Genomic DNA, 23285 nt, shown 5'->3' with positions numbered 1-23285 from the left:
GATCCCTGATAGTAAAGGAGCTTTTAGGATCAGAATTCTGGGAGTGCACACTCTTCCTTATAAGCTTTTTGGTAAACAAGAAGTGCACACTCTTCCTTATAAGCTTTTTGGTAAGCTGATGTGGTACATGTATGCTTTTTCTTCTCCTATTATTTTTTCTTCTTCCTTTTTTTTTTTAGTTTTATTTTTTAATGTTTCATGCTTTTTGCACAGAACCAACGAAGGCAACAAAAAATTCAAGGAAAAGTTCTTCATTTAAATGATATCTGTACCATTGACCATCCTGAAGATAATGAATGTGAGGTTGAAATGTCACTTCAGGGAGAAGTGGATGTTAAATCCAACCATATTTCAGAAGAGGAAATTATACATAAAGAATATTGTGTTAATCAGAAAGATGTGAATGGCCAAGAAAAAATGGTAGAAAGTGTAACTGACAATCAGAAATGCACAGAAGAAGTAGATATGAACAGTGTCCACGTGGATAACGATCTGGAGGTCCTGGCATCTTCTCCCGGTGACTGTACTAGGAATGTAAATGGTGCCTATCTGACAGAAGGGAGCGGTGATGTGGACATTTCCAGTGGTTTCAAAAACCTTAACTTGAATACTGTTCTTCAACCTGATGAAATAAATATAGAGATTCTGAATGAGAGTCATTCTCCTGGGACCAAGGTATTTGAAGTCGTAAACGAAGATCCAGAAACTGCTTTCTGTACTCTTGCGAACAGGGAGGCTTTCCATACTGATGAGTGTTCGATCCAACATTGTTTATATCAGTTCACCCGAAATGAGAAACTTCGAGATGCCAATAAGCTGCTTTGTGAAGTATGTACCCGGAGACAGTTTAGTGGACCAAAGGCAAACATAAAAGGTAATTTAGATTCTCTCATTGAAAGGGAAAATAATGTTCAGGGGCACATTTTGCACGAACAGGTAGAATACTGCTATCTTAATTGTATCGGGATTTGCACGGCATCAGTAAGTTCCCTCCCCTGTGTAATATTTTAACAGAAGATTGAACAAACAGACCAAAGTGGCTGATACTCTGTGGCAGCCGAACAGCAGATACGAGTGGGACAGTTTGCTCTCCAGCACCTCTCTCTGGGGGTGAATCATCCTACTGAGTTGTTATTGCAACAGGCTCCTCACAGATAGTGGCTCTCTCTTAGTCTGCTCAGTTTCCCGTCAGCATTTGTGTTGGCCCTCCTCTCCCTCCATGCCGGGAGCTGCACTTCCTCTGGGCGCTCCTGGGACATGCCCAGTGCAAGGTACCGGGAGGACAGTGCTTTCTTCTAGTCGCCCTCAAATACAGAACAGAAAAATAGTGATAATTCTCTTTCTCCCCACCCCCATTTTTTGAGCTTGGGTAAGTGGGATAAGGAGGGATCGTGGAGTCCCAAGGATTCTTACTAGAATTATCGAAACTTTAAAAAAAAAAAAAAAGGTCTAGGTTTTTATTTATTTGCATGTCAATATAGGAAGTAAATTATGTTGACTTTATAGCATTTCAGTTTGTTTTAGAGCAGACATTTGCCAACTGTTGTTCACAGTCAGGTTTTTGTATGGTGTCTAGAAATATTTTTTACTGATGAACATTTGAAAACGATTTGGTGGTAGAAAATACTAACTTTGAGCCCCAACTGATTCAGTGGTATCTCTTCAGTACCGTTCTCCTTGGTAGATCGTACTTGTATTCAGTTATTGCTATATTTTGAATTACAGCAATAAAAATGTGGGAATTTGTGGAAATTTTTACTGATACTTACAAAATGTCCTTGGTTATGCCTCTTGGTCCACAGAACCCAAAATATTTACTATCTGGTCCTTTCCAGAAAGTTTAAAAGATAAATCGATTGTGTTAGATGCTTAAAATGATACTATAGCAAATGTGAATGCTCTAGAAATCTAAAATGATTTTCACACTGTTAAAATTTCTTTCTTTAGGAGAAAGGAAACATGTTTATACCAATGCGAAAAAGCAGATGCTAATTTCTCTTGCTCCTCCTGTTCTCACTCTTCATTTAAAGAGATTTCAGCAGGTACCCCTTTTTAGCTCAAATTTGTTTTAAATAGGTAACACTTGCTTTGTTATTATCTTACCACATGACTGTGTTTCTTTGGTTTTCTGTTGTTTTGTAATTCTAACTTTAAAAAAAATTAAGAAATATACCTGGGCATGACAAAAGCTTAGATGAAGATGCCTCTCAAGGTGGAGACATGTAGGCACAATCCTTCCTCAATTTTATTAGAACGCGTGTTGTCTTTTCTTAGTAAAATTAGCATCTTCCTCTAAACTTTTTTCTCAGGTTAAGAAAAAAAAAAAGTCCAGTTTACTAGCTGTATCTCACAGTTAAGAAAATTAGTGATACTATTTTTTTGGGGGTGTGGTACCTTATTTTTACTGACCCTTCATAAAAAGACATTGATACCTTGGATTTTCATCATTTTGGCGACCCTGTCTTTTCTAGAAGACTTCTGTAAGCAGTACAAGTTTTAAATTAAGTTCCAAATTCCCAAAGTACCTTTACAACATTTTCCCTGCAGTGGGTGGTGTACGGGTTTGCCTAGCTGGGTGGGTCTCCATGAGCCAAGCACTAAGCTTGGTTAGAAAGGAGGCTGAGAGTATGTGGCTCCACAGAAAAGTATTCTGCTATTGCTGAGTTTTAAGCACTCAGAACTCTGAGCTAATCTGGCTTTTCTGGATGGCTAGAGCAGAAACACTGAGAATTTTCTCAGGGGAGCAGCTTTCTTTTTTTTCTCTTTTTTCCTTTTTTTTCTCTCTCTCTTCTTTCTTCCTTCCTTCCTTTCTTTGTCTTTCTCCCCCCGCACCTCTCTCTTTCTTTTTAAGTCAGTTCCATGAGCCTTGTGTGAAGCCCACTGTGGGGGGTTTGAACTCACACCCCTGAGATCAGGACCTGAGGTGAGATCAAGTCTGTGGCCATACCACCCTGAACATGCCGGATCATGTCTGGCTTGAGATTGAATCAGGCACTTAACCAGCCACACCACCAGGCGCCCCGTGGGAGCACATTTCTTAGTGCGTTGGGGGGTGTGTGTGGTGGGCACCTAGCAGAAATCATTTAATGGTCAGAAAGAAAAGAAAAGAGTCTCCTGAGAAGACTGAACTCTAGGGTTGGGTGTTGGTGGTGGTTTGTGCATCAGAGTAAGACTACAGTTTATTTAATGTGTACAGATTTTCCAGGAAAAGAAATCTATTATCTCTCCTTTTTTTAGGCTGGTTTTAACCTACGCAAAGTTAACAAACACATAAAATTTCCGGAAATCTTAGATTTGGCTCCTTTTTGTACCCTTAAATGTAAGGTAAGTGAAAGTGGTCTTTTTGGGATGATCCTTTGAAGGGAAATCATAGCTTATTTATCAGATACTCCAATAGTAACTCACTTAAGTATGAAGTTGATAAGAATGACTGAGTAGAATGGGTCTTTGATCTTTGTACCATTATAATTTCAAGATCTGTGATGAATCATTTTGAATATTAGGTTGTTAAATTTAATTCAACATTTTTTGAATCTCTGTTACGGTGGCAGACATTGTCTTGGGAGCTGAGGGCACAAGACTAAAGATCAGCAGGTAATTAATTTCAGTTTAATATGGTTGAGTGTTAAGACTGGTATACACAGAGCGGGGTGGTATGCACTTAACCCAGTTGTTGGTGGGTCAGGGAAGTCTGCTCTGTGAAGTAGACCACACCTCCACCGCTACTTAAAGAGTAAGAGTTACTGTGATGAATCAAGAGGAAGCAAGTTTTTCAGGCTGAGGGAACAGAACAGCTGGTGCACAGATGTGTAAACTGATGTGGTGGGGACCAGGGACTGGCAGTATGAGCAGCTGTAGAGCTTGCAGTGCAAAGCCGAGAGAGCACCGGGATGTGAAACCAGAGAAGTGAGGTGGGAATGAGGCCTGGAGGATTATCATGGTGAGGAACTTGGGCTTTCTTAAGAGTGTAGTAGGGTGCCACTGAAGAGCTTGAAGCCCTGGGGTGACATAGCCAGATGCGTGTATTACACAGGTGACTTGCTGAAGCATGGAGGAGGTTGGATTTTAAGAGGGAAAGACCAGAGAGGCAGGGTCTCCATATTAGAGGAGGTGAAGATGTTGAATTTAGTCAATGGTGAGGACTTCAGCTAGGTTAAGAGAAGGCAAGATTGCGAAAGTATTTTGGGAGGTAAAATTAACCAGACTTATGATGGGATTGGTTTGGAAGATGAGGAAGAGGCCTTGAGATGGATGGTAAGGGTAGTACAAGAGGCATTGAGCATGATTCCTGAGGCCTGGATGAGTGACAAGGCAGCTGGGCCATGGGAGTAGCATTAGCTGAGGTAGGAAACACAGGAAGAGGAGAGGTTGGGAGGTGGAGAAAGGAGAATGAGTTTGGTTTGGGTACATTTTCATGTATTTTTTAATACTCATGGGGCTTTGTTAAGAAAACATTTGGATGTACATATGTGAAGCCTGAGCCCTGAGGCAGGGAGGTGAGATTTGGAGATAAAGATTTGGAAATCAGTACATTGGTGGTTAAAACAGGATAGGATCTCCTGTGTGGAGCACGGAGAAAGAGAAGAGATGGTTAATGACAACTCTGGTGAGCATCAGAGCCCAAGAGGCATGTGAAGAAGAGGATGACACTACCAACGGTCTCAGCAAATATCCGTGTTGAAGAATTTGGATAGAGAAACTATAGTATTTATTTTTTTAAAGATTTTTATTTACTTGACAGACGGAGATCGCAAGTAGGCAGAGAAGCAGGCAGAAAGAGGAGGAAGCAGGCTCCCTGCTGAGCAGAGAGCCTGATGCAGGGCTGGATCCCAGGACCCTGGGATCATGACATGAGCCGAAGGCAGATGCTTTAACCACTGAGCCACCCAGGCGCCCCGAGAAACTATCCTATTAAAGCTGTAGATTCCAAATACCTCAGTATCAACATTACTAAGTTTTTATTGGCAAAATTTGAAATGATAGAGATTCTCTTTTCCTGCCTCCCAATTTAGAATTCTTCAAGAAAGGTATTTCCGAGCTGGTGGGTAAAGGGAATTGTTATTATCTTCATTGTATCACCATGGGACAGGGCCACTTTTGCTGGTAAACAGAAATACCTGTAGTTGGATTAGTTCAAACACAGGGTCATTAGGAATCTATTATTTGCCTAAAATGTCATTGGCCCATGTTCAAGTTTCAAGGAAAGGGTGAGGGGGCCTCAGTGTCAGAATATCAGAGAAAAAGAAAAGTATTTGTGGATTAGATGGTATAGGGGTCATGGTAAATTTTTAAAGAATTGTTGGTGACTTGAATGAGAATATTGGAAATAAAGCCTGTAGATACATCAGAGGCTTTACTGAAAAGGAAGATGGTGGACCAGTGATTTTGTTAAGCCTGGGAGACTTAAGTAGGTTCATAAGCCAAGAGGAAAATTTACTCCTTGAAGATACAGAAAAGAGAGAGAACTGATTAAGCAGGACCCTGGAGGAGAGGAGAAGAGTTTAGTAACACTAAGTTGGGAGCATAGTCTCTGAACAAAAGGAAGAGGTACTTCATGTTCCTGAGAATGGGCAGCTTAGAGTTGAATAGCTTGTTATCTTGGTTTTCCTGAAGTGGGAGGTGAGGTCAACTGCAGAGATTAGTCAAGGGTTGGGGGATAAGGAGAGGCTAAAGGAGTGGTGAAGTGCGGGTCAGTTGCTGTGCAGGCAGTCTGTGGAACTAGAGAGCTAAGGAACAAGTTACAAGATCGTAGTCACACGGAAGATCCCAGTTAGTCCTCAGTCAATTTACCAATCCACAGGGTGTGTAATTTTGCCTCCTAGCAATAGCAGCTGTCTGCGTGTGGGGCTGGAAAGGGTTTGTTGTAGGATTCAGAGTAGAATTTTCTGGTCAATGTGCTCGCAAAGCTGTGGTGTGTGTAAAATGATTTCTAAGACTGATGCATGTGGTCTAAGTTCTCCAGCTTTAATGTGCATATGTCACTTGGGCCTCAGTAGGTCTCAGGTGGTGGTCTGTGCTGACACTGCTGTTCCATTGCCACTTGGAGTAGTGAAGACACAGATCTGATTGGGGAATGAGGCCAGGAGAGGCTTCATCAGCCAGGAGAAAAGGACTGGAACATTCAGTTAGGTTGGAGAGGGGGAGACAGGTGAGATGAAAACTGGAAGAATGGAAGGAGTTGTGGGCTGAGACTAGAAAAATAGGAAGACTTGAAGTGGAACAGTTCCAAGGGAGGACGCATTGTAGAATTTAGTCCTGGGTGTGGCAGCTCAGTCGGGATGGCGGCAGAAACCCTGGGAAGCGGAGCAACTCTTTGAAGAGCAGACAGGATTTGGGGCAAAGTATGAAGTTTTCTAATGAATAGGGGGCCATGGATGTAAAGAGATGATAGTTTGGAAGGACAGGGATGCACATTCAGGACTTTTTACAAGAGAACCTAAGTTGGAAGTTGTCTGAAAGTGGCCCCCAACTCAGAGAACGCCTTTCCCCGTCCCCAGTCTGCCCTACTGCATGTATAGTATCTTAGAATAAGCAGCCTCCATGGTCTCGGTGGTGAAAGTGAACATGTGAGAAGTTGAATCTCTAAGGGACATATATAAATTTAAGGGGGAGTTTTTTAAACGTGAGCCTCTTGATCTTAAAAGATGACTTAGTCTGGGTGGGCGGGGTGGGGGCTGGGGAGCTATACTCGTAGAGCTATTATTTTGCAATTATCAGAGCCCAGGACTCTTATAGAAGCTGGCAAGTTCAATTATTTAAGTATCTGGGCCAGGAAACTGCAATTTCAGGTGGCCTCAAGTTTATGATTCTAGCAGAGAAACAGCAATGGTAACTTTCTAATAAAAGCAATAAAAACATCCAGCCATGGTGTGACACTCCTCAGTACGCTGGGTAGAGGTAGGGAAAAAGTAGTCAAGGTCAGACTTAGGATTTCTTCATTCTCAAAGTAAAGGTTAGAAACCCTTTGCATAAACTGATCCTGCCCCTGGCATCTGTAAATGGGACTAGAATTAACTTTTGAATTCTGTTCACTTTGAAAGAACGTGGCTGAAGAAAATACTAGAGTACTGTATTCCTTATATGGCGTCGTTGAACACAGCGGTACCATGAGGTCAGGGCATTATACTGCCTATGCCAAGGCCAGAGCTGCGAATAGTCATCTCTCGAATCTTGTTCTTCACGGGGATATTCCACAAGGTAAGAGATCTTGGAAAATTCTGGTATTCAGATTATGGCAAAACCAAAATAATAATGAACTTGAATCTCCCCATTTATATTTAATTTTACTTCTCTCGACAGATTTTGAAATGCAGTCAACCAAAGGGCAGTGGTTTCACATCAGTGATACGCATGTGCAAGCTGTGCCTACAACTAAAGTACTGAACTCGCAAGCGTACCTCCTGTTTTATGAGAGAGTATTGTAATAGTTTCAAAGAGTGCTTCCTCCAGAAACAAGCTTATGGCTTTTAAAATGGCTGTAATAATAATAAAGAAGTAAAGCCTAACTATAAAATCATGTTCACTTAAAATTAAACACATGCCAGAAGAAATCATGTTTATTAAAATACTGAAGGGAAGACACCTAAAAATTTACAGTGGTTTTGTATTGTCATAGTGGTTTTTATTCTTGCTGCCAGTTTCTGGAAAGGATTCTGAATTCCTTAAGTCCTCTGTGCTTAAATATGTCTGGGTGGTGGGTTATAACATCAATAAACTGACTTACCCCAAAACTTGTTTTATTACTTGGAGGATTTTAAGTTGCGTTTTTACCCTAGCAGATAACATTTTAAAAAATGTTTCAGACTGGCTAATGAAATTTCAAGTGAATTTTTAAAGTGTTGGTTATTGAAGCATAGACATTAGATATTGGCAGTAGTATATACTTGGAAGAAAGAAATCCTGTTATCTGCAATTCTGATGGCATATAGTGTGTGCAAGCTGGTGTGGGTTCTGTGCAGTTGTTAATGGATCCAAGGTAGATACTCTTAAGTAATATGATACCAGGCCCTCCTTAATGCTAGCATGCCAGAGAAAATGTCATTTTCCCAAGCCAGCCAGCATTGCCACATTGCTTATAATCCTAAGAGTTAAGGATACCAAGCTTGACTAAACTTCCATTACTCTTAACACTTGCTAACTTTATCTAAAATCCAGTGAGTCCTGCTGCTTCCAAAATTCTTTTTAAATACCAAAATATAAATTTTAATTTTTCTTTTTTTTTTTAGATTTTATTTATTTATTTGACAGACAGAGATCACAAGCAGGCAGAGAGGCAGGCAGAGAGAGAGAGGGAGAAGCAGGCTTCCCGCCGAGCAGAGAGCCCGATGCAGGGCTCGATCCCAGGACCCTGGGATCAGACCTGAGCTGAAGGCAGAGGCTTTAACCCACTGAGCCACCCAGGTGCCCCAAATTTTAATTTTCTTAAAATATAAAATTTCACTGTTACCAGGAGACCTTACATAACCAATACACATAATAGCACATGTCCCATAAAAGTCAGTTAACCTTTCATGTTATTTTTTTCAAAACTCCATACTGATCTTAAGGAAAAATATCTACTTCATAAAAACTAACTTGCTTAATTTAACTGTATTAGCAGATAGATTTTCAGTTGCATTACAAATATCTTTATATTCTACTACTGGACTGTATTTTAAGTTAGGCATTACTAAAACAAGTTCTCTCAAGTCTAATTCCCAGAGCGGAGCTGTGAAAAAATTGAAATCCAGCAGTCTGTGGGACGACAGACTTCCTGTAAGGGGACAGAGAGTAAATCTGGCTTTGTAGGCTATTTAGTCTTTATCACTGCTTCTTTACTCTGCCATTTCCTTATAGAAAGCAGCCACAGGCCATATGCAATTACACGAGCGTGGCTGTAGTTCCAGAAGGGCGGCAGGCCAGATGTATATTGGAACTGGCCCCTAAGTACTTAAGTGGCTTGCCTGAGGTTCCACAGCTAATTTCATTACCAAGGTTGAGACAAACAGGTCATTTACATCCAAGAACAGTACTCATCAGACGGTGAGGCTTTGATACCAACAACATGTTTATTGTATCATCCAGCTGAGGATATAAACACAAAACACTTCTTAATTTAAGGAAAATATGAAAACATCAGGCAATTCTTAGACTACTACTACAAATGTAGTCTTCAACTATAGTAAAAACTAAGCCAGTCAATCATTTTGGTCATCATCCCAGTCTTTCTTCCCGCTTGGAGGTTTGGGCCCACCGGCTGGTTTTGCCATGATGATCTAAGAAAACAAAAACCACAAGCACATACTCATAAACTCTACCTTTAAAATGAAAAGAAAGATTTTATACTAGACTGATTCAAGATGAAGCAATCCTCTCAATATAAGCAATCTGTTACACACTGCATACAGGACACTATCACAGAGTTGTTAGCTTCCAGCAATGCTCTTGTGGACATTAAGAGCAACAAATCCACCCGTTAGTGAAGGGCATTCTAAGACATGCGCTTCAGTAACTCAATAACCCTATGAACCAAATGTGAAAAATAACTGCATGCATTACTGTATAAATCTGTTTGGCACCTGATTTGCTATTTATATATGAAGTTCATCTTGCCAGTCATCTTTATCCCAATTTCCTTGTGGTTTAGGAGCTTTAGGTCCACCTGCCAGTTTTGCCATTATAATCTAAATGGTTGGTACATAAATATAAATATATATAAAAGTTCAACACTGAAATTTCATAGTACCTGTAAAATCCATTCAAATGGCAGGAAGTGTATATTCATAATTATCCAAATACGTAGAGTTTTCTGCTAACTTAAAACCAAGAAGCCCCTTATTTGTCTAGAATGCACTAATCAAGTATGTTCCAAGTATAACCATCTTGAATTTTTAAAGGATTAATTTGGGAGAAAAGAGTTAGTGGCAGCTTTAGCTCAAATTTGGAGAAGCCAAATTAAATTAGATGGCTTTCCTCAAAGTAGAACTCTCAAACTCTTAATGTAAATTCTGAATGTCTAAACTAAAAAGAGTATTCATTGCTTCCCAAATTTATAGGACTGAGAGACCTCTTATGGTAGAACATCAAGGGGTATGGCTGGTGTCTCAAGCAGCACAAACCCTAAAACATCTTCACAACCACTTCCAACAGATCAGCATCCCTTTTCAGAAGCTTCTACGGGAAATCTAAACTTTAAAATTCTTCATACAACATTTTATTAACTGAGGTTAAATTCAGACTGAATTAAAAGCATTATTGGGTACAGTTTAGAACCAGAGTAGAGCTTGATAAAACCAAACAACCCAGAACAGTTCTCAAACTATTAGTAGGCATCAGTCACTGAAGAGCTTATTTAAAACGCTGCTGGGCCTCCTCCCAGAGTTTCTGATTCAGTGGGCCTGTTAGGGCCTCTGGAATTTTTGTACTTTTAGCAAATTCTTAGGTGATCTTGATGCTGTTGGTTTAGGGACTATAATTTCAGAACTAGTGAAATACACACTGAACAACGATGAATCTAGCCCTATGTTCTTCAGCACTTAAAATTCCAATTCCCGAATATATACTACGTGCATATTATTTACAACAATCTTAAAGAATGTAAGTTCATTACAGTAACAAACTGGTTACTGATAGATGGGTTCTTCAGGTACGTATTTGAAAAAAGTTCACAGATACCCAATGAACATCCCCCTTTACTAGAAAACAAACAAAACCCAGGCTTCCCAGTTTAAAACCAAAATTGTGAAGTATCTTTGTGATCAAGGTACTTGCATTATTGTATTACTGTCTCACTTGGGAAACTGACATTCAGGAAGTTCCTTGTTAAAGAACTTCCACTATTAGAATTCCCGTTTACTTCATGCTTCCAATGTACTTAGCTTCTCCAGTCCCTGCTATTTTTAATGTAACTTTTAGAGCAACCATTTTCTTCGGCTTGCATTATAACTATTTGAGAACTCCAAAAGCATATTATGCTGGACACTACTTGATACAGATATAAACACACCCTATTAATAAAATCCAGGGCATGAACATTCAATCTGTTTATTTCCAATGAGCTGAAACTAGATATCCAGTTCCCTTTTTTGGTCGTCTCACAGACCACAAGTAGGGAAAAAGCTCTTATTTTTACTGCGGCAGAATATTTTAATCTCCTTTCCATTAATTTCTACTTATAACTTGCTTCTCCCCAGGTTCATTTGGCATGATTTTCACCTAATGGATTTTTATAACAATGCCCCTTCACAATTACAATTTTCTATTAAGTACTTGAAAAATAACTCATTGCTTAACAATCAGTTTAGAACTCTCTAGGAAAATGGATTTCACTGGGTACCAGAAAACACCTTTTGAAAAACCTCCTCTGAATTCAGGCTTGTATCTGAACCTAGAATAGTCTTGATTGTTTTCCTCTTTGCCACAGTATCCTTCCCACCACCCCCTACAAAAAAAAAAAAAAAAAAAAAAAAAAAAAAGCAGAAATACTATGATTTTTAACATTTTTCTTTTAGATCTTCAAAACTTAATTTGTCATAGCAAAAAATTCTATGCACCTAAGTCCTATCATTTCCACGGACAACCAGAAGTTCCATTTTCCTTAAAGTTGGTGGCACATGTGCTTCAGGGCTTCATGGAACCTTCCACGTTATGAAACTGAACTCCCCTCCCTTCCCCTTATTTGTAGAAATGGGTTTCTAGGCTAAAAAATATCTGAAAACTATGAACTTAAGCTTGTTTTATCCATTCCAGTTTAAGAATGGCAAAAATTTCTTTCAGTGAAAGGATACTCACTGCAGCTGAAATATACTAAAAACAATTTAAAACTGTAACAGAAAAAAACCCAAACTTTTTGAGGGGGCACTTTTAAATAAAGGAACAGACCTTTGGCTAGAATAACCAGGTCTATCAAAATACACTACTGAACCATATGAAAATGAATATTTTGTAAGATCAGAATTTGTCACTCACCTGGTCTACTCTGAGTACAGTGACGGCAGCATTCGTAGCCAGTTTGATAGCCCAGTATTTTCCCAAATAAGTGTCTAGAATACCAGCTTCCAACATGTCCTTTACAGCAGGAACTTCAGCCTGTCAACACAAAAACAATTTTCATTTTTTCACTTTAAATTGCTGAAAGTGAAAATGTGTTTAGGGCAGTAATAAAAACACACGGCTCCTTATGTAGGAAGCTGCCAGGTCAAAGTACTCCCCTACGCACACTATAAAACAAAGGTTATTTAAGGAAAACAATCAGACAAACTGTCAAAGCTTTTGTTAAAATCATTTGCTTACAAATCAGAACATTTTCCAAATAACTTTACCTTTTAAACTTACTACTTCCATTTTTATGTTTTACATTTACAAAATAAGTTCATAGTGTTTGTTTTTTCAAATACCTCAATATCTAATCCAACATTCTTATTTCCTTCTTGATGTACTGCATAAAGTTTGGAGATGACTTCATTGGCCTTAACTCCAGAATTTTCTGCCAGTGCCCGGGGAATAGCTTCAAATGCCTCAGCAAACTTCTTAATGGCATACTGTTCAAGTCCAGGACATGTCTAAAACAAAAATGTGTTTAGCACTGTATTCTATTCAAGGACCACGAAAAAGTCAATTTATCCAGAGAAAGCTATACCTCTCCATATGATGTGATCTGTTTGGCTAACTCGATTTCTGTTGCTCCACCTCCAGGAACAAGGCGTTTATCCTAGAATACATAGTTTAAAAGCATACAATACCTCACACCTGCATTTCAAAGGACACAGTACTAAGAATAATGCCTTAAGCAACTAAAGGTACATTTAAAATAAAAAACCATAAGCTAACTTTTTCTAACAGTTAAAAGTTACTTTGCTGTTTCTTTGCATAATCATTTCAGAAAACTATTATACTCATCAGCAATGAACACTTCAATCTTAAGTAAAAAGGGTACTTTGCTTTTACATAAGCCATTCATTTTGAAATTCTCTACCAACTATGTTTGAAGCTTTACAAAGTACTAAATTAAAGATTATTGCGAATACTGACCCTTGTGAGAACTTTGAAAGTATTAACACCATCATCTACTGCCCTTTCTATATCATCCATCAGATTGTCTGTGGAGCCTCGAAGCACTATGGTAGAAATGGCACCATCTTCCTTTTCTGTCAAGAAATTTAAATAGATTAATACAAGCAAATGAACACCCTGCACTTACATAAACATACTTGACCATTTCTACATACCATGCTTAAAAACCACCACCTGTGTGTCTCCAACTTCTGAGAGGTAAACACTGTCACAATGTCCCATTTCTTCAAGGACAGGAGGAGTCTAAAAGAAAGTGACTGTTGTAATAAAAGTAATTCAAATAGGTTCAACTACATTTTATAATGTTGTCCAAAATACATACCAATCTAGGAAGAGCTGTAGCACCGACTGTTTTACATAGCCTTCTGAGATCCCATTTTGAATTCAACCTTAAAAAAACCCCAAAGACTTTAAGAGAAGTTTTAATTCCATCAGATAACATAACAAAATGCAGAGATGAATGAGGGAAACTACCCTGGTCCCCTAGTCACATTCTTGATTCTGAATTGAAGTTCAATAGGTCTGGACGACACAGTGTAATCCACACATAGGTGTATGTAGATGACATTATTCTAGAATTGGGAGAGCTCAAGTCTCACTAGAATGTCAGGATTTATAGTCCTAAAACACTAAGGCAGGCCTGGTATATAGAGAACTTCTCCCTTACTCTGGCAATCGCTCATGGTGTCCCAAGGAAGAGAAGAGACTTACACTGCATATTCGGTCAGGTGTGCTGGGAGGGGTCGGAATGGGTAGGTACATTGTCTCCTGTCCCCATAAATGGGTTTATGGGTTACAAGTTATATTTCAGATCCCATATCTAGACTGTGTGCCCCTGGCTTGAGTCTGGTCTCTCAAATTGAGGCTTTTGCCTGGAATGCTTTTTCTGCTCTCTCCTCAAATAGTATCTGTTGATTGGTCCTTCAGCTCTCAGTATAAATACCAGTTTTCTCACAGGTGTTTCTTGTCCCTCTAGATCAAGTTAAATCCTATTATTTGATCCAATGTCTTCAACTTGCCCTTTTTTTAACAGTCATGAATTCATGGTGTACTGAAGCTCTTTGGTGTTTCACCATCAAAAGGCTATTTACAATACACGTTAATAGAATGCAGCTCTCACCTCACCAACATGATATTGTACTTGTTTGCATAATGAAGAGCCATGTCTGCCACTTTACCACCTGTTACGATGACATTTGCTCCAGTATCAGCTATTGCTTTAACTTGTACATCCATGAGATTTTCTTCTCCCTTGCTAAAATTCATCAATTCTTCAGCCGTCTTTATCAATACCGTTCCCTAGCAAAACAAACAAGCATGCTCCTTAGAACCATTTTACTACGTTGGTGTTTGAAGTCACAGAGTAATATTGTACGAAATAAAGATGTGGAAAAAAATATGAAAATAATTATACATGAGTTATGAAACAATACATAGTGTGTATGAAACTCATTGAAACTCAGCTTATTACTAGAGCCCCCCCACTCCTAAAACTGATGCATTTTGCTGTTCGACAGGCGCTTTGTTGGTAAAGTTGGAGAAACACTGTTATTCTAGATATGTTGGGCATGTGATCTTGGCATTACTTTTGACAAACGTCAATTAGTGTACCCAAAGCACTGTATTGTGGTTCTTCAAGTTTTTCTCAACTTTTCTAAAATGACTACACCTGGCCCATCTATAACCGGTGACACTTTAAAAACCATCGAATCAGATTTTAAGAATTCTAGGGACAAAGATGGAAGTGACTTACAAACAAGAACTTCAAAACTTCCTAAGGTTTTTTTTTTAAAAAACAAACCTATCATTTTCATATATTAGCATGTTTTTGTTTCAGGATGCTATAGGATCTCAACCTCTAGATATATTAATGAAGAGCACACAGTACTCCCATTCCATGAGCATTTCACTTGCAAGAACCACAAGGAGTCAAGAGCTGTATATGAGAACATAAACTATACTGCTACCATTTCATATTTCAAACTTAGTATGCGAATTAAGTATCCAAAAAAGAAAAGGAGTCTGATTCTAAGAAACACATACAATCCTGGTCTTCAATAATTATGCAGTAGAGCAATCTCTTCCTGAAAGCTTAAGAATCATAAAACATTAATCTGAAAAGGCAATGTCAAATTTTTACCTTTAAGGTTTTGAAGTCTACATACCTTAGTTTCAGTTATCATGCCATCAAAAGGACAAGAGTACACTGCTATTTTGGCATTTTTGACAGATGTTACATCACCTTCGGTTTCCTTCTTAAAAACCATGCCATGTAATACTGAAGATGAATAGATGCCAGAGCCCTAAGATTGAATATAAAAATCATCAGTGATCTCATCAAAATAACATTAGGGCTCAGCTGTCGATTTTACATGTACCCAAAAGACCTGTTTCTAAATAAAGTAAGGTATTAAGGCAGTGACTCTTGGGACTAAGGAATGGGGTGGATAGAAAGCACATGGGTCTGCTGAAGGTAGAAATCACTGAAAATGAGCCACTGTTAAGAAGGGGGTGGAGGCTGGGGCGCCTGGGTGGCTCAGTGGGTTAAAGCCTCTGCTTTTGGCTCAGTTCATGATCCCAGGGTCCTGGGATCGAGCCCCGCATCGAGCTCTCTGCTCAGCAGGGAGCCTGCTTCCCTTCCTCTCTCTCTGCCTGCCTTTCTGCCTATTTGTGATCTCTGTCTAAAAAAAATATCTTTAAAAAAAAAAAAAAGAAGGGGGCGGAGGGCCTTCAGTGCACTAAGAGCAACCAAAGACAGAGAACAACTGCTCTGAGCCCTTCATTCTCTCACTCACCTAATACATGGTGCCAATGTAGCTGGCACAGCTGTTAGTACCAGGGATAGAAAAGGGAACAAAGCAAAGTTTCTGATCTTACAGGCTTACAATTCAGTGGGGGAGGAGAAGGTAGTGCATGGAGTCAGAAAATGCACAGCATCTATATAAATACACAACAGGTATATTTATATAAGCTAAACTCAAAATTCTAAATTTTCCTATGGGAAACACAATTTTTTAAATAAACAAATACTCTTAGTATTGCATTAAGATGTGAATTCTAATATTGTATTGAACTTCATCTCATTTGAAATTAGCTTCTAAGTTTATTAGTTTAATTCAGCTTAATATGAAGAACACAAGACATATTAATATTTTGTTTATACACTGTTCTCAATCTTCAACTTGTCGTGAAAAGATAACTTTACAAGGAGATAATACATCAACACCCTTAAAAAATTTAACCTACGAATATAAAAAATTACAAATGATAGCTCAAAAGACACAAAGTCCTAAATGCTCAAAACCTGGGATAAAATTTAGATTTGGATCAAGATATCTTTTTCTTTCTGCAAAATGTAACTGACCTTTGTCGACAACACTGATAGATTTTCTAAACTTACCAGAATCTTACAAACTCTGATGTTATCAACATTGAAATGGCCAGAATCCGGAAAAATAGACACTGTTAAAAAAATGAGACATATCAAAAGATATTTTGGAACAACAGATAAAATATCTTACTTTCATTAAGATATTTTTATTTTGGAGCTTTTCATTGACCAATATACTCACCACATGCTTGAGCAATAAGCTTGGCCAGAAATACTTCATTACCGTATTGTTTACTCATTATGGAGGTATGAAGCAGAGAGGATACTTCATCAACATCCCGAAGATTTTTTGCAGAACAACATACTAAATCAGGAAGAATCTCATGGGCTTTTCTGCAGGCTATTTCATAACCTTCTATGACCTTAAAGAGCAAAAACATTTCCTTAAAAGACGTAATTTTGACATGACTTTATAAAACATAGATTATTTTGGTAACCCAAGAAATATGGGTATTGGTTTTCCAAATAAAATGGCAAAGTATACTTTCAGAATAAGCATTCATGGCACAGCCTACTCATCAAGAGTTTAGGCTTTTGTGATGACCCAAATTTGAATGCTAACTGCCACTTACAGATTTTTCTAAGTTAAATTTCCCTTTCCTCATCTAAAATAAAATAGAACTTTAACAGGCCATACTCACAGGTTTCTTGTAAGAAGAGGATAAGATACTACACGTAAGGCATGTGTGCTCCAAGTGGCGCAAGTTAAACTGTTACTACAATGATGATTCTTACAGTGTGTGTATACATGGTCACAAATTAAACAGGAGTACGTTATAAAATGAACACTTGCCTCTGAAACTGACAGGCCAATTCTCAGAAGCTCTTCAGCTAGTTCCAGAAGGGCTCCAGCAAATACCAGAACAAAGTTCGTGCCATCTCCAACCTCTTGTTCTTGCATGTGAGAGGCCATTACAATCATTTTTGCAGCAGGATGCTGCACCTGGTAGAAATTTGAATTTAAACATCGAAATATTTGATCCTTAAGCAATACACAGTTTTTCAGTTCCATTCCCTCTTAAATTAAGACTCCAATCTCCCCATGGGCTAGGTAGCTCCACTCAATCATACTGCTACATATTACTTATAGTGTAGTGCACCTTCCTTTGATGGTCAGCAATCCAGTATAGATGTCTCTGCACATAAGATTCAGGAAATTACACGCATATTTGAGAGAGCATGAGCATGTGTGCACGTACAAGTGGGGGAGGGACAGAAGAGGGAAAGAATCCCCAAAAGACTCCCCGATGAGCTGAGAGCCCTATGCGGGGCTCAATCCCTAGACTGAGATCAAGACTTGAGTCGAAATCAACAGTTGTACACTTAACTGACTGAGCCACCCATGCTCCCCATCATTACAGTTTTTTTTTTTTAATTATTATTATTTTTTTATTTGACAGAGATCACAAGCAGACAGAGAGGCAGGCAGAGAGAGAGAGGGAAGCAGGCTCCTGGCTGAGCAGAGAGCCTGATGCGGGGCTCGATCCCAGGACCCTGGGATCATGACCTGAGCTGAAGGCAGAGGCTTTAACCCACTGAGCCACCCAGGTGCCCCCATCATTACAGTTTTATTAAGGCAATGTTCCCATCATCCCTGAATAACTCCTGAGACCATCTTACTGTCCAACATTAACAATCACAATGACTAGTCCTTCTGTAAACATCTTATGGAATGAAGTTTGTTTGTTCACCATATTATTTTAAAAATGCACTGTTATTTAAACAAGTAGAGAAATGTTAACATACTTACAGTTTCATCTGAAAAGATTAAGCTCTAATGCTCTAAGAACGAAGTTCAAGAAAATTCCTTGAAGTTGAAAATATCTTTCAGCTACAAAGCAGCTAGCTGAGGAATGGCTCTCTAATGTTCAGGTGCCAGACCTTTCTCACAACCCTGCCAGCAGTTACCTATTCTACAGACTCTAACATCAAAACTGTAGGTGAACAAAGCAAAATGCCACCAACTTTTATTTTCACAAAGCCAAAGAAATAGTTTGTGTTTTTTTTAAAAATCACTGTTTTAAGTACTAGTGATTTCTGCATTATGGAATAATTCACTTCAGTGTCCTACTCTATACAGAATGAGACAACATACTCAATTTGATATGATTATTAGCAAATATACTTTTATCACAACCAATTCTCCATAAATTAATAACTTGTGAGGTTTTTAAATCAAGTGGTGAGATGTTAAAACTAAAGAAGACTCCATAATTAAGAAAATCAATATAATAAACTTTGAAGTTGGGGCAAAAAGTTCCTTATTACCTTAAGAGATTTTTTCCTATGTCAATCTATACTTAATTTTTGACATCATCAAAATATTTCTTGGCTTCAAAGAAGTAACTTACTTCTAGCTCTCTTAAAATAGTGGCTGCATCATTTGTCACAAACAACTTCTCCAGGTGGTTGATAACCATTTTGTTCATTCCTGAAATTAAAGAAAAAAAAAGAAAAAGAAAAAGGGAAGAAAAAATTTAGAAAAAGAAATTCATTATCACTCAAATCTTTCTCCAAATACCCCAAAAAACCTAGTTAAGAAATATAAGCTTGTATCTATTTCTTAAAATAACTATAAAAATTTGACATGTATTATTTACTCTTTTTTTAAATTATTATTTACTCTTTAAAACTACCTTAGCCAAAGGGCACATGGCTGGCTTGGTCATTAAGTGTCTGCCTTTGTATTAAGTCATGTTCCCAGGGTCTTGCGATCAAGCTCCGCACTGGGCTCCCTGCTCCCTTTTCCCTCTCCCACTCCCCATGCTTGTGTTCCCTCTTGCTGTCTCTGTCAATTAAATAAATAAATAAAATCTTAAAAACAAAAACAAAAAAAACTATGAGCCTAAACGTACTCCCATATTATTCCTGTCCTTTCTAACCTCCGACTGTTTATTAGGGAGACTATCTTCTCATATTTTTGTTTAATAAATGTAAATTACATTAACATGTAGAAAGACCAAAATAATCTACTTTAAAATAGTTTTATTGCTTTCCATACATGTGTATCAATTAAATTCAGTTGATGGTAGGAGGCAAAAGAGAACTTTCTCCCTTACATTAGGTATCACCTCAATAGTGAAGGCACCATAATTTTTCTATCATCTTAATGAGAAAAAGTAACACTTTGATTTCTTTTTTTTTTAAGATTTTTATTTATTTATCAGAGAGAGAGGGGGAGAGAGCGAGCACAGGCAGACCGAATGGCAGGCAGAGGCAGAGGGAGAAGCAGGCTCCCTGCCGAGCAAGGAGCCCGATGTGGGACTCGATCCCAGGACGCTGGGATTATGACCTGAGCCGAAGGCAGCCGCTTAACCAACTGAGCTACCCAGGCGTCCCTGATTCCTATTTTTCTAAAGAGATCTGAGTTGCTGGTTAAACACTGTGAACACTACACTGGTGGCAATGAACTACAAAATTACTTCTGTATGGCGGCTAGAACTCAGTTTATGTATAATATTTTTTTTAATGTATAATATTCTTAGAGTAAATTTGAAGAAGTACGCAAAATTCGATTACTGCATCTTTTAAAACATGAATTTGGAAATTACCATTTGGTCCATATGCTGTACGAGTTGTTTGGGCAAGCTCTTTGCAAGCCTGAATGTTCCTGTACACAGCCTCTTCTAATCCAGAAAAATGCTGTAGAACAAAAACAAAAACAAAACCTCCTTCTAATTAAAGAGTAAAAGACAAGGTTTTTCTTCATCTTATAATGGGGATAATTATAATAGTACCTACATATAGGACTGCTTAAAGAATAATCAAGCAAGACTTATGTAAGGAAAGCATAGTGTTTGGTATTCATAAATTTGCTCACTGGGGGAATAAACTGACATTTTTAAGGACCACAGGTATCCACTTACACATCAAAACATAAAACGTATGATTTCTTTTTTAAAATATAGTGAAAAGTGCAGGAAAGAATGTTGTGACTGATTAGTAAATGCAGATGAGGTATTTCAGGTAAAGTTTATCATTACTTTTGGACTAAATGTGAAAACATGGTATGAATACTTTTCTGATTGTGTTAGGAATCTGAGCATTATAAAACCAGCAGTTTTCTGTTTGTTGGGAATTTCCACTTAACATACCTGTCCCCAAATGCTTATATGGACTTCTGAGTGCTTCTGTAAACTGGAACACAATTCTAACGCATCCATGTTGAAAAACTGCTGAATTGCTCACAACGTGAAAATTCTCAAACTTTACACTGGATTTTGATTAGAGCTGGGATTTACTTATGGCCTCAGATGGGTTTCATGAGCCCCCCGTTTGTTCAGTGAGCATTTTTCTAGAGTTGCTATGCTCAACTTAGTAGTCATTAACCACATGCAGTTTAAATAATTAACATTAAAAATTCAGTTTCTCAATCCGGTTCAGGTGTTCAGCAGACACATGTGGCTAGTGGATACTGTATTAGACAGAACTGATACACTGCTTCTCACCTTTTGGCTAAGATCAAGTAGACAACTGACACAGAACATTTCCCTCATCATGGGTAGTTCTATGAGAGTTCTGCTCTGGAGCATAAGGTGTAGCTTTTATAATATTCATAAAAGGAACTGTGATCTGCACAAGGTTAATAACCACTGCTTTAGAGACCATGTCTTCAGAGTCAAGAGCTGAACTCTTACAAGAGCATTTAGTCTGATCTGGCTTAACTGCTGGCTTTTCCCCCTCACCCATTCTGAGGAACAGCCATGTGATCATAAATCCGATTCCATCAATGGTCTCCCATCACTCCTAGGATAAAATGTAAATCCTTCCTCCGGGCTAAAAGGTCCTACATGTTCTGGTCCTGAATTACAGGTTCTCTAAATTCATCTCACCATTCTTGAGTTCCCTTAATGAGGTTCAACCCCATCACGTTTCTTACCGTTTTCTCTAACAGGTCAAAACTCACTTCATCTTTAGGGCCTCTGTACCTACTGGTTTCTCAGCCTGGAACACTACCCTGTTCAATCTTGGCTGGTCCCTTCTGTCACTCGGTACCGAGCTAAGAGTTCTTCCTTGAACATCTTATTTAATTGTTCTATCTACCTATGACCCTTCATTTTTTGGGGGGGGGGGGGAGAGACTTTATTTCCTGTCATTCCCTACTACAGTACTTTCTAAGGAATCTTTTGTCATTACTATTTTTTTTTTTACAATACTTTCTTTTATCAGTATCTGAAACTATCCTTACTTGACTGTCTCAAAAGAATAAAAACTATGAAAAATCTTCAGTCTCATTTTTTAGAATAGTCAATGTCATTACCAGCAAAGCTGTTTTACCAGTATTTACATCGGACCCTGATATTCGATATACTCCTGTTATCCCACGTGTATTCCGCCATCCAGAACCTAGTTCCCTCACACTGTTACTGTAAACTGAACCACACAAGGATCTGTTATTTCTTTAACCAGGTACAGGAGATCTGGCGGACAAAAAAGGGAAGACTTTGAATACAAGAGTCAAACTTACTGGTAGTATATGAAGATATTTTAAAGAACTTAGGCTCTTGAAATGATGTTCCTGAGCTGACCACAAAACAGATAAAGTCTTAATTAATTAGTCCAGGGCGACCCTTATTCTTGCAGTTAAGCCAGACAGTGGCACCTCAAAGGGACCCCCATCCTTTTCTTAACGGAGAGACGAAAGCAAGAGCTGCGGGTAGGCTGTACATCAGCTCATCTAAGTTGGGACCAGAACCCATCCGGATGGAGAGTAACGTTGTTCCTACCGCAACGCACTACTGCGGGCGAGCCGAGGAGCCCTCCCTCTATCCCTCGCTGAAGGACAACGGTCCAGAACTGGCCCGGGTCCCTCTCCTCTCCTCAGATCACCCACTCCCTGAACTGCTGTCAGTCGGCTTCGCGGTTCCCGAAGCATTTCACCTACGTCATTCGACTTCACCCTCAAGACCCCCTTTACGGGCGGAGAGCCGGAGGAGCCCCGTTTCAGGGAGGGAAGAAAACCCCATCAGCGGTTTCCCGCTTGCCCGCCTAGGAAGCACAGGACGCGAATCCTGCGGCCGGGCCTGCCTCTCGCCGCCTCCGCCCCTTCAGGGAAGGGAAGGAACGAAAATGCCCGTGGGTCTCGGCAGCCAAGCCTCCCCCTCCCCCCAGAACACCTCCCTTTCTGGAATCTTCCTTTTCTCCGACCGCTGTGCCCGGGGAGCACACCCAGACTGTGAGCAGGCCCCTCTCCTTCGCTCCGGCCGCCGCAGCGCTCCGGCAACTCTCCTACCTCACTCCCTCTTCCGCCATGCCTTACCTTCGCCCCCTCCTTGAGCATCTGGGCAAAGCCCGGGGCCTTGGGGACGTGAAGCGCCATGGCCTCTGCAGGTAGCCGTTCACGCGCTCGCTCGGAAGATCCCAGAGGAAGCGAGGGGCACGCAAAGCCTCCTGGGGACGCAGCGTGCGGTGACCTCACGCTCCTCCTTTCTCTCCAACTGGACCCACCTCTTCTCTAGCAGCCCGATCTGAAGCCTCGCGAGAAAAAAACAGCGTCTGCAGCCAGACCCGAGTTGACGATCCTCGATCACGTCGATCGATTGGGCCGATCACAGAGCGCGCCCTCCGTGTGTCAGCTAGCGCGCTGGGTCCGGGGTGTTAAATCCCTTGCTGAGACTCCAAGGTTGGGACGTTTGGTTTTTGCCAGATTTGACCTGGAACCCACTCCTTTTAAAATTAAGACCCACCCCCAACGTCAGGGCAGTTGTGCTTTTTTTTTTTTTTTCTTTTTTCCCCTCCAGCTTTATTGAAGTATAACATACACATTGCAAGACATACGCAATATACATTGTGGTGATTTGATATAAATATCCGTTGTGAGATTTTTCAGTATGATTTCCTCACT

At 39.5% G+C, this 23285-nt stretch overlaps 2 protein-coding genes across 23 annotated transcripts in view; one reads left to right on the top strand and one right to left on the bottom strand.

Moving 5' to 3' along the window:
* The window catches only part of USP16 (ubiquitin specific peptidase 16), a 30130-nt gene extending 22400 nt beyond the window's left edge, over positions 1-7730 (top strand). For all 21 annotated transcript variants that reach the window (XM_082703754.1, XM_082703753.1, XM_082703763.1 and 18 more), the window contains 5 exons: positions 214-874; positions 1948-2042; positions 3238-3324; positions 7041-7197; positions 7300-7730. In XM_082703754.1, coding sequence (XP_082559880.1) covers positions 214-874; positions 1948-2042; positions 3238-3324; positions 7041-7197; positions 7300-7424 — 1125 coding nt within the window. In that variant the 3' untranslated portion in view covers positions 7425-7730. The remainder of the gene's footprint in view (positions 1-213; positions 875-1947; positions 2043-3237; positions 3325-7040; positions 7198-7299) is intronic.
* Positions 7731-9028: 1298 nt separating this feature from the next.
* Positions 9029-22930, bottom strand: CCT8 (chaperonin containing TCP1 subunit 8). 2 transcript variants are annotated; one of them, XM_082705527.1, is made up of 15 exons: positions 22701-22930; positions 19993-20083; positions 18793-18872; positions 17235-17384; positions 16623-16803; positions 16451-16512; positions 15216-15353; positions 14171-14349; positions 13373-13439; positions 13206-13293; positions 13009-13124; positions 12617-12688; positions 12375-12539; positions 11947-12066; positions 9029-9254 (listed from the first exon to the last, which is right to left on the bottom strand). In XM_082705527.1, the coding sequence occupies exons 1-15, from the start codon at positions 22758-22760 to the stop codon at positions 9177-9179; spliced, it is 1647 nt and encodes a 548-aa protein (XP_082561653.1). In that variant the 5' UTR covers positions 22761-22930; the 3' UTR covers positions 9029-9176. The 2 variants fall into 2 exon arrangements, with proteins under 2 accessions (XP_082561653.1, XP_082561654.1); XM_082705528.1 differs by having other exon boundaries at positions 16623-16796; positions 17231-17384; positions 22701-22920.
* Between the last annotated feature and the right edge of the window lie 355 nt (positions 22931-23285).

This window comes from Mustela nivalis (assembly GCF_964662115.1).
Source record: "Mustela nivalis genome assembly, chromosome: 1".
NCBI classification, from domain to species: Eukaryota; Metazoa; Chordata; class Mammalia; order Carnivora; family Mustelidae; genus Mustela; species Mustela nivalis.
The sequence above is the reverse complement of the archived record's forward strand: the minus strand, read 5'-3'. Positions and strand labels throughout refer to the sequence as shown.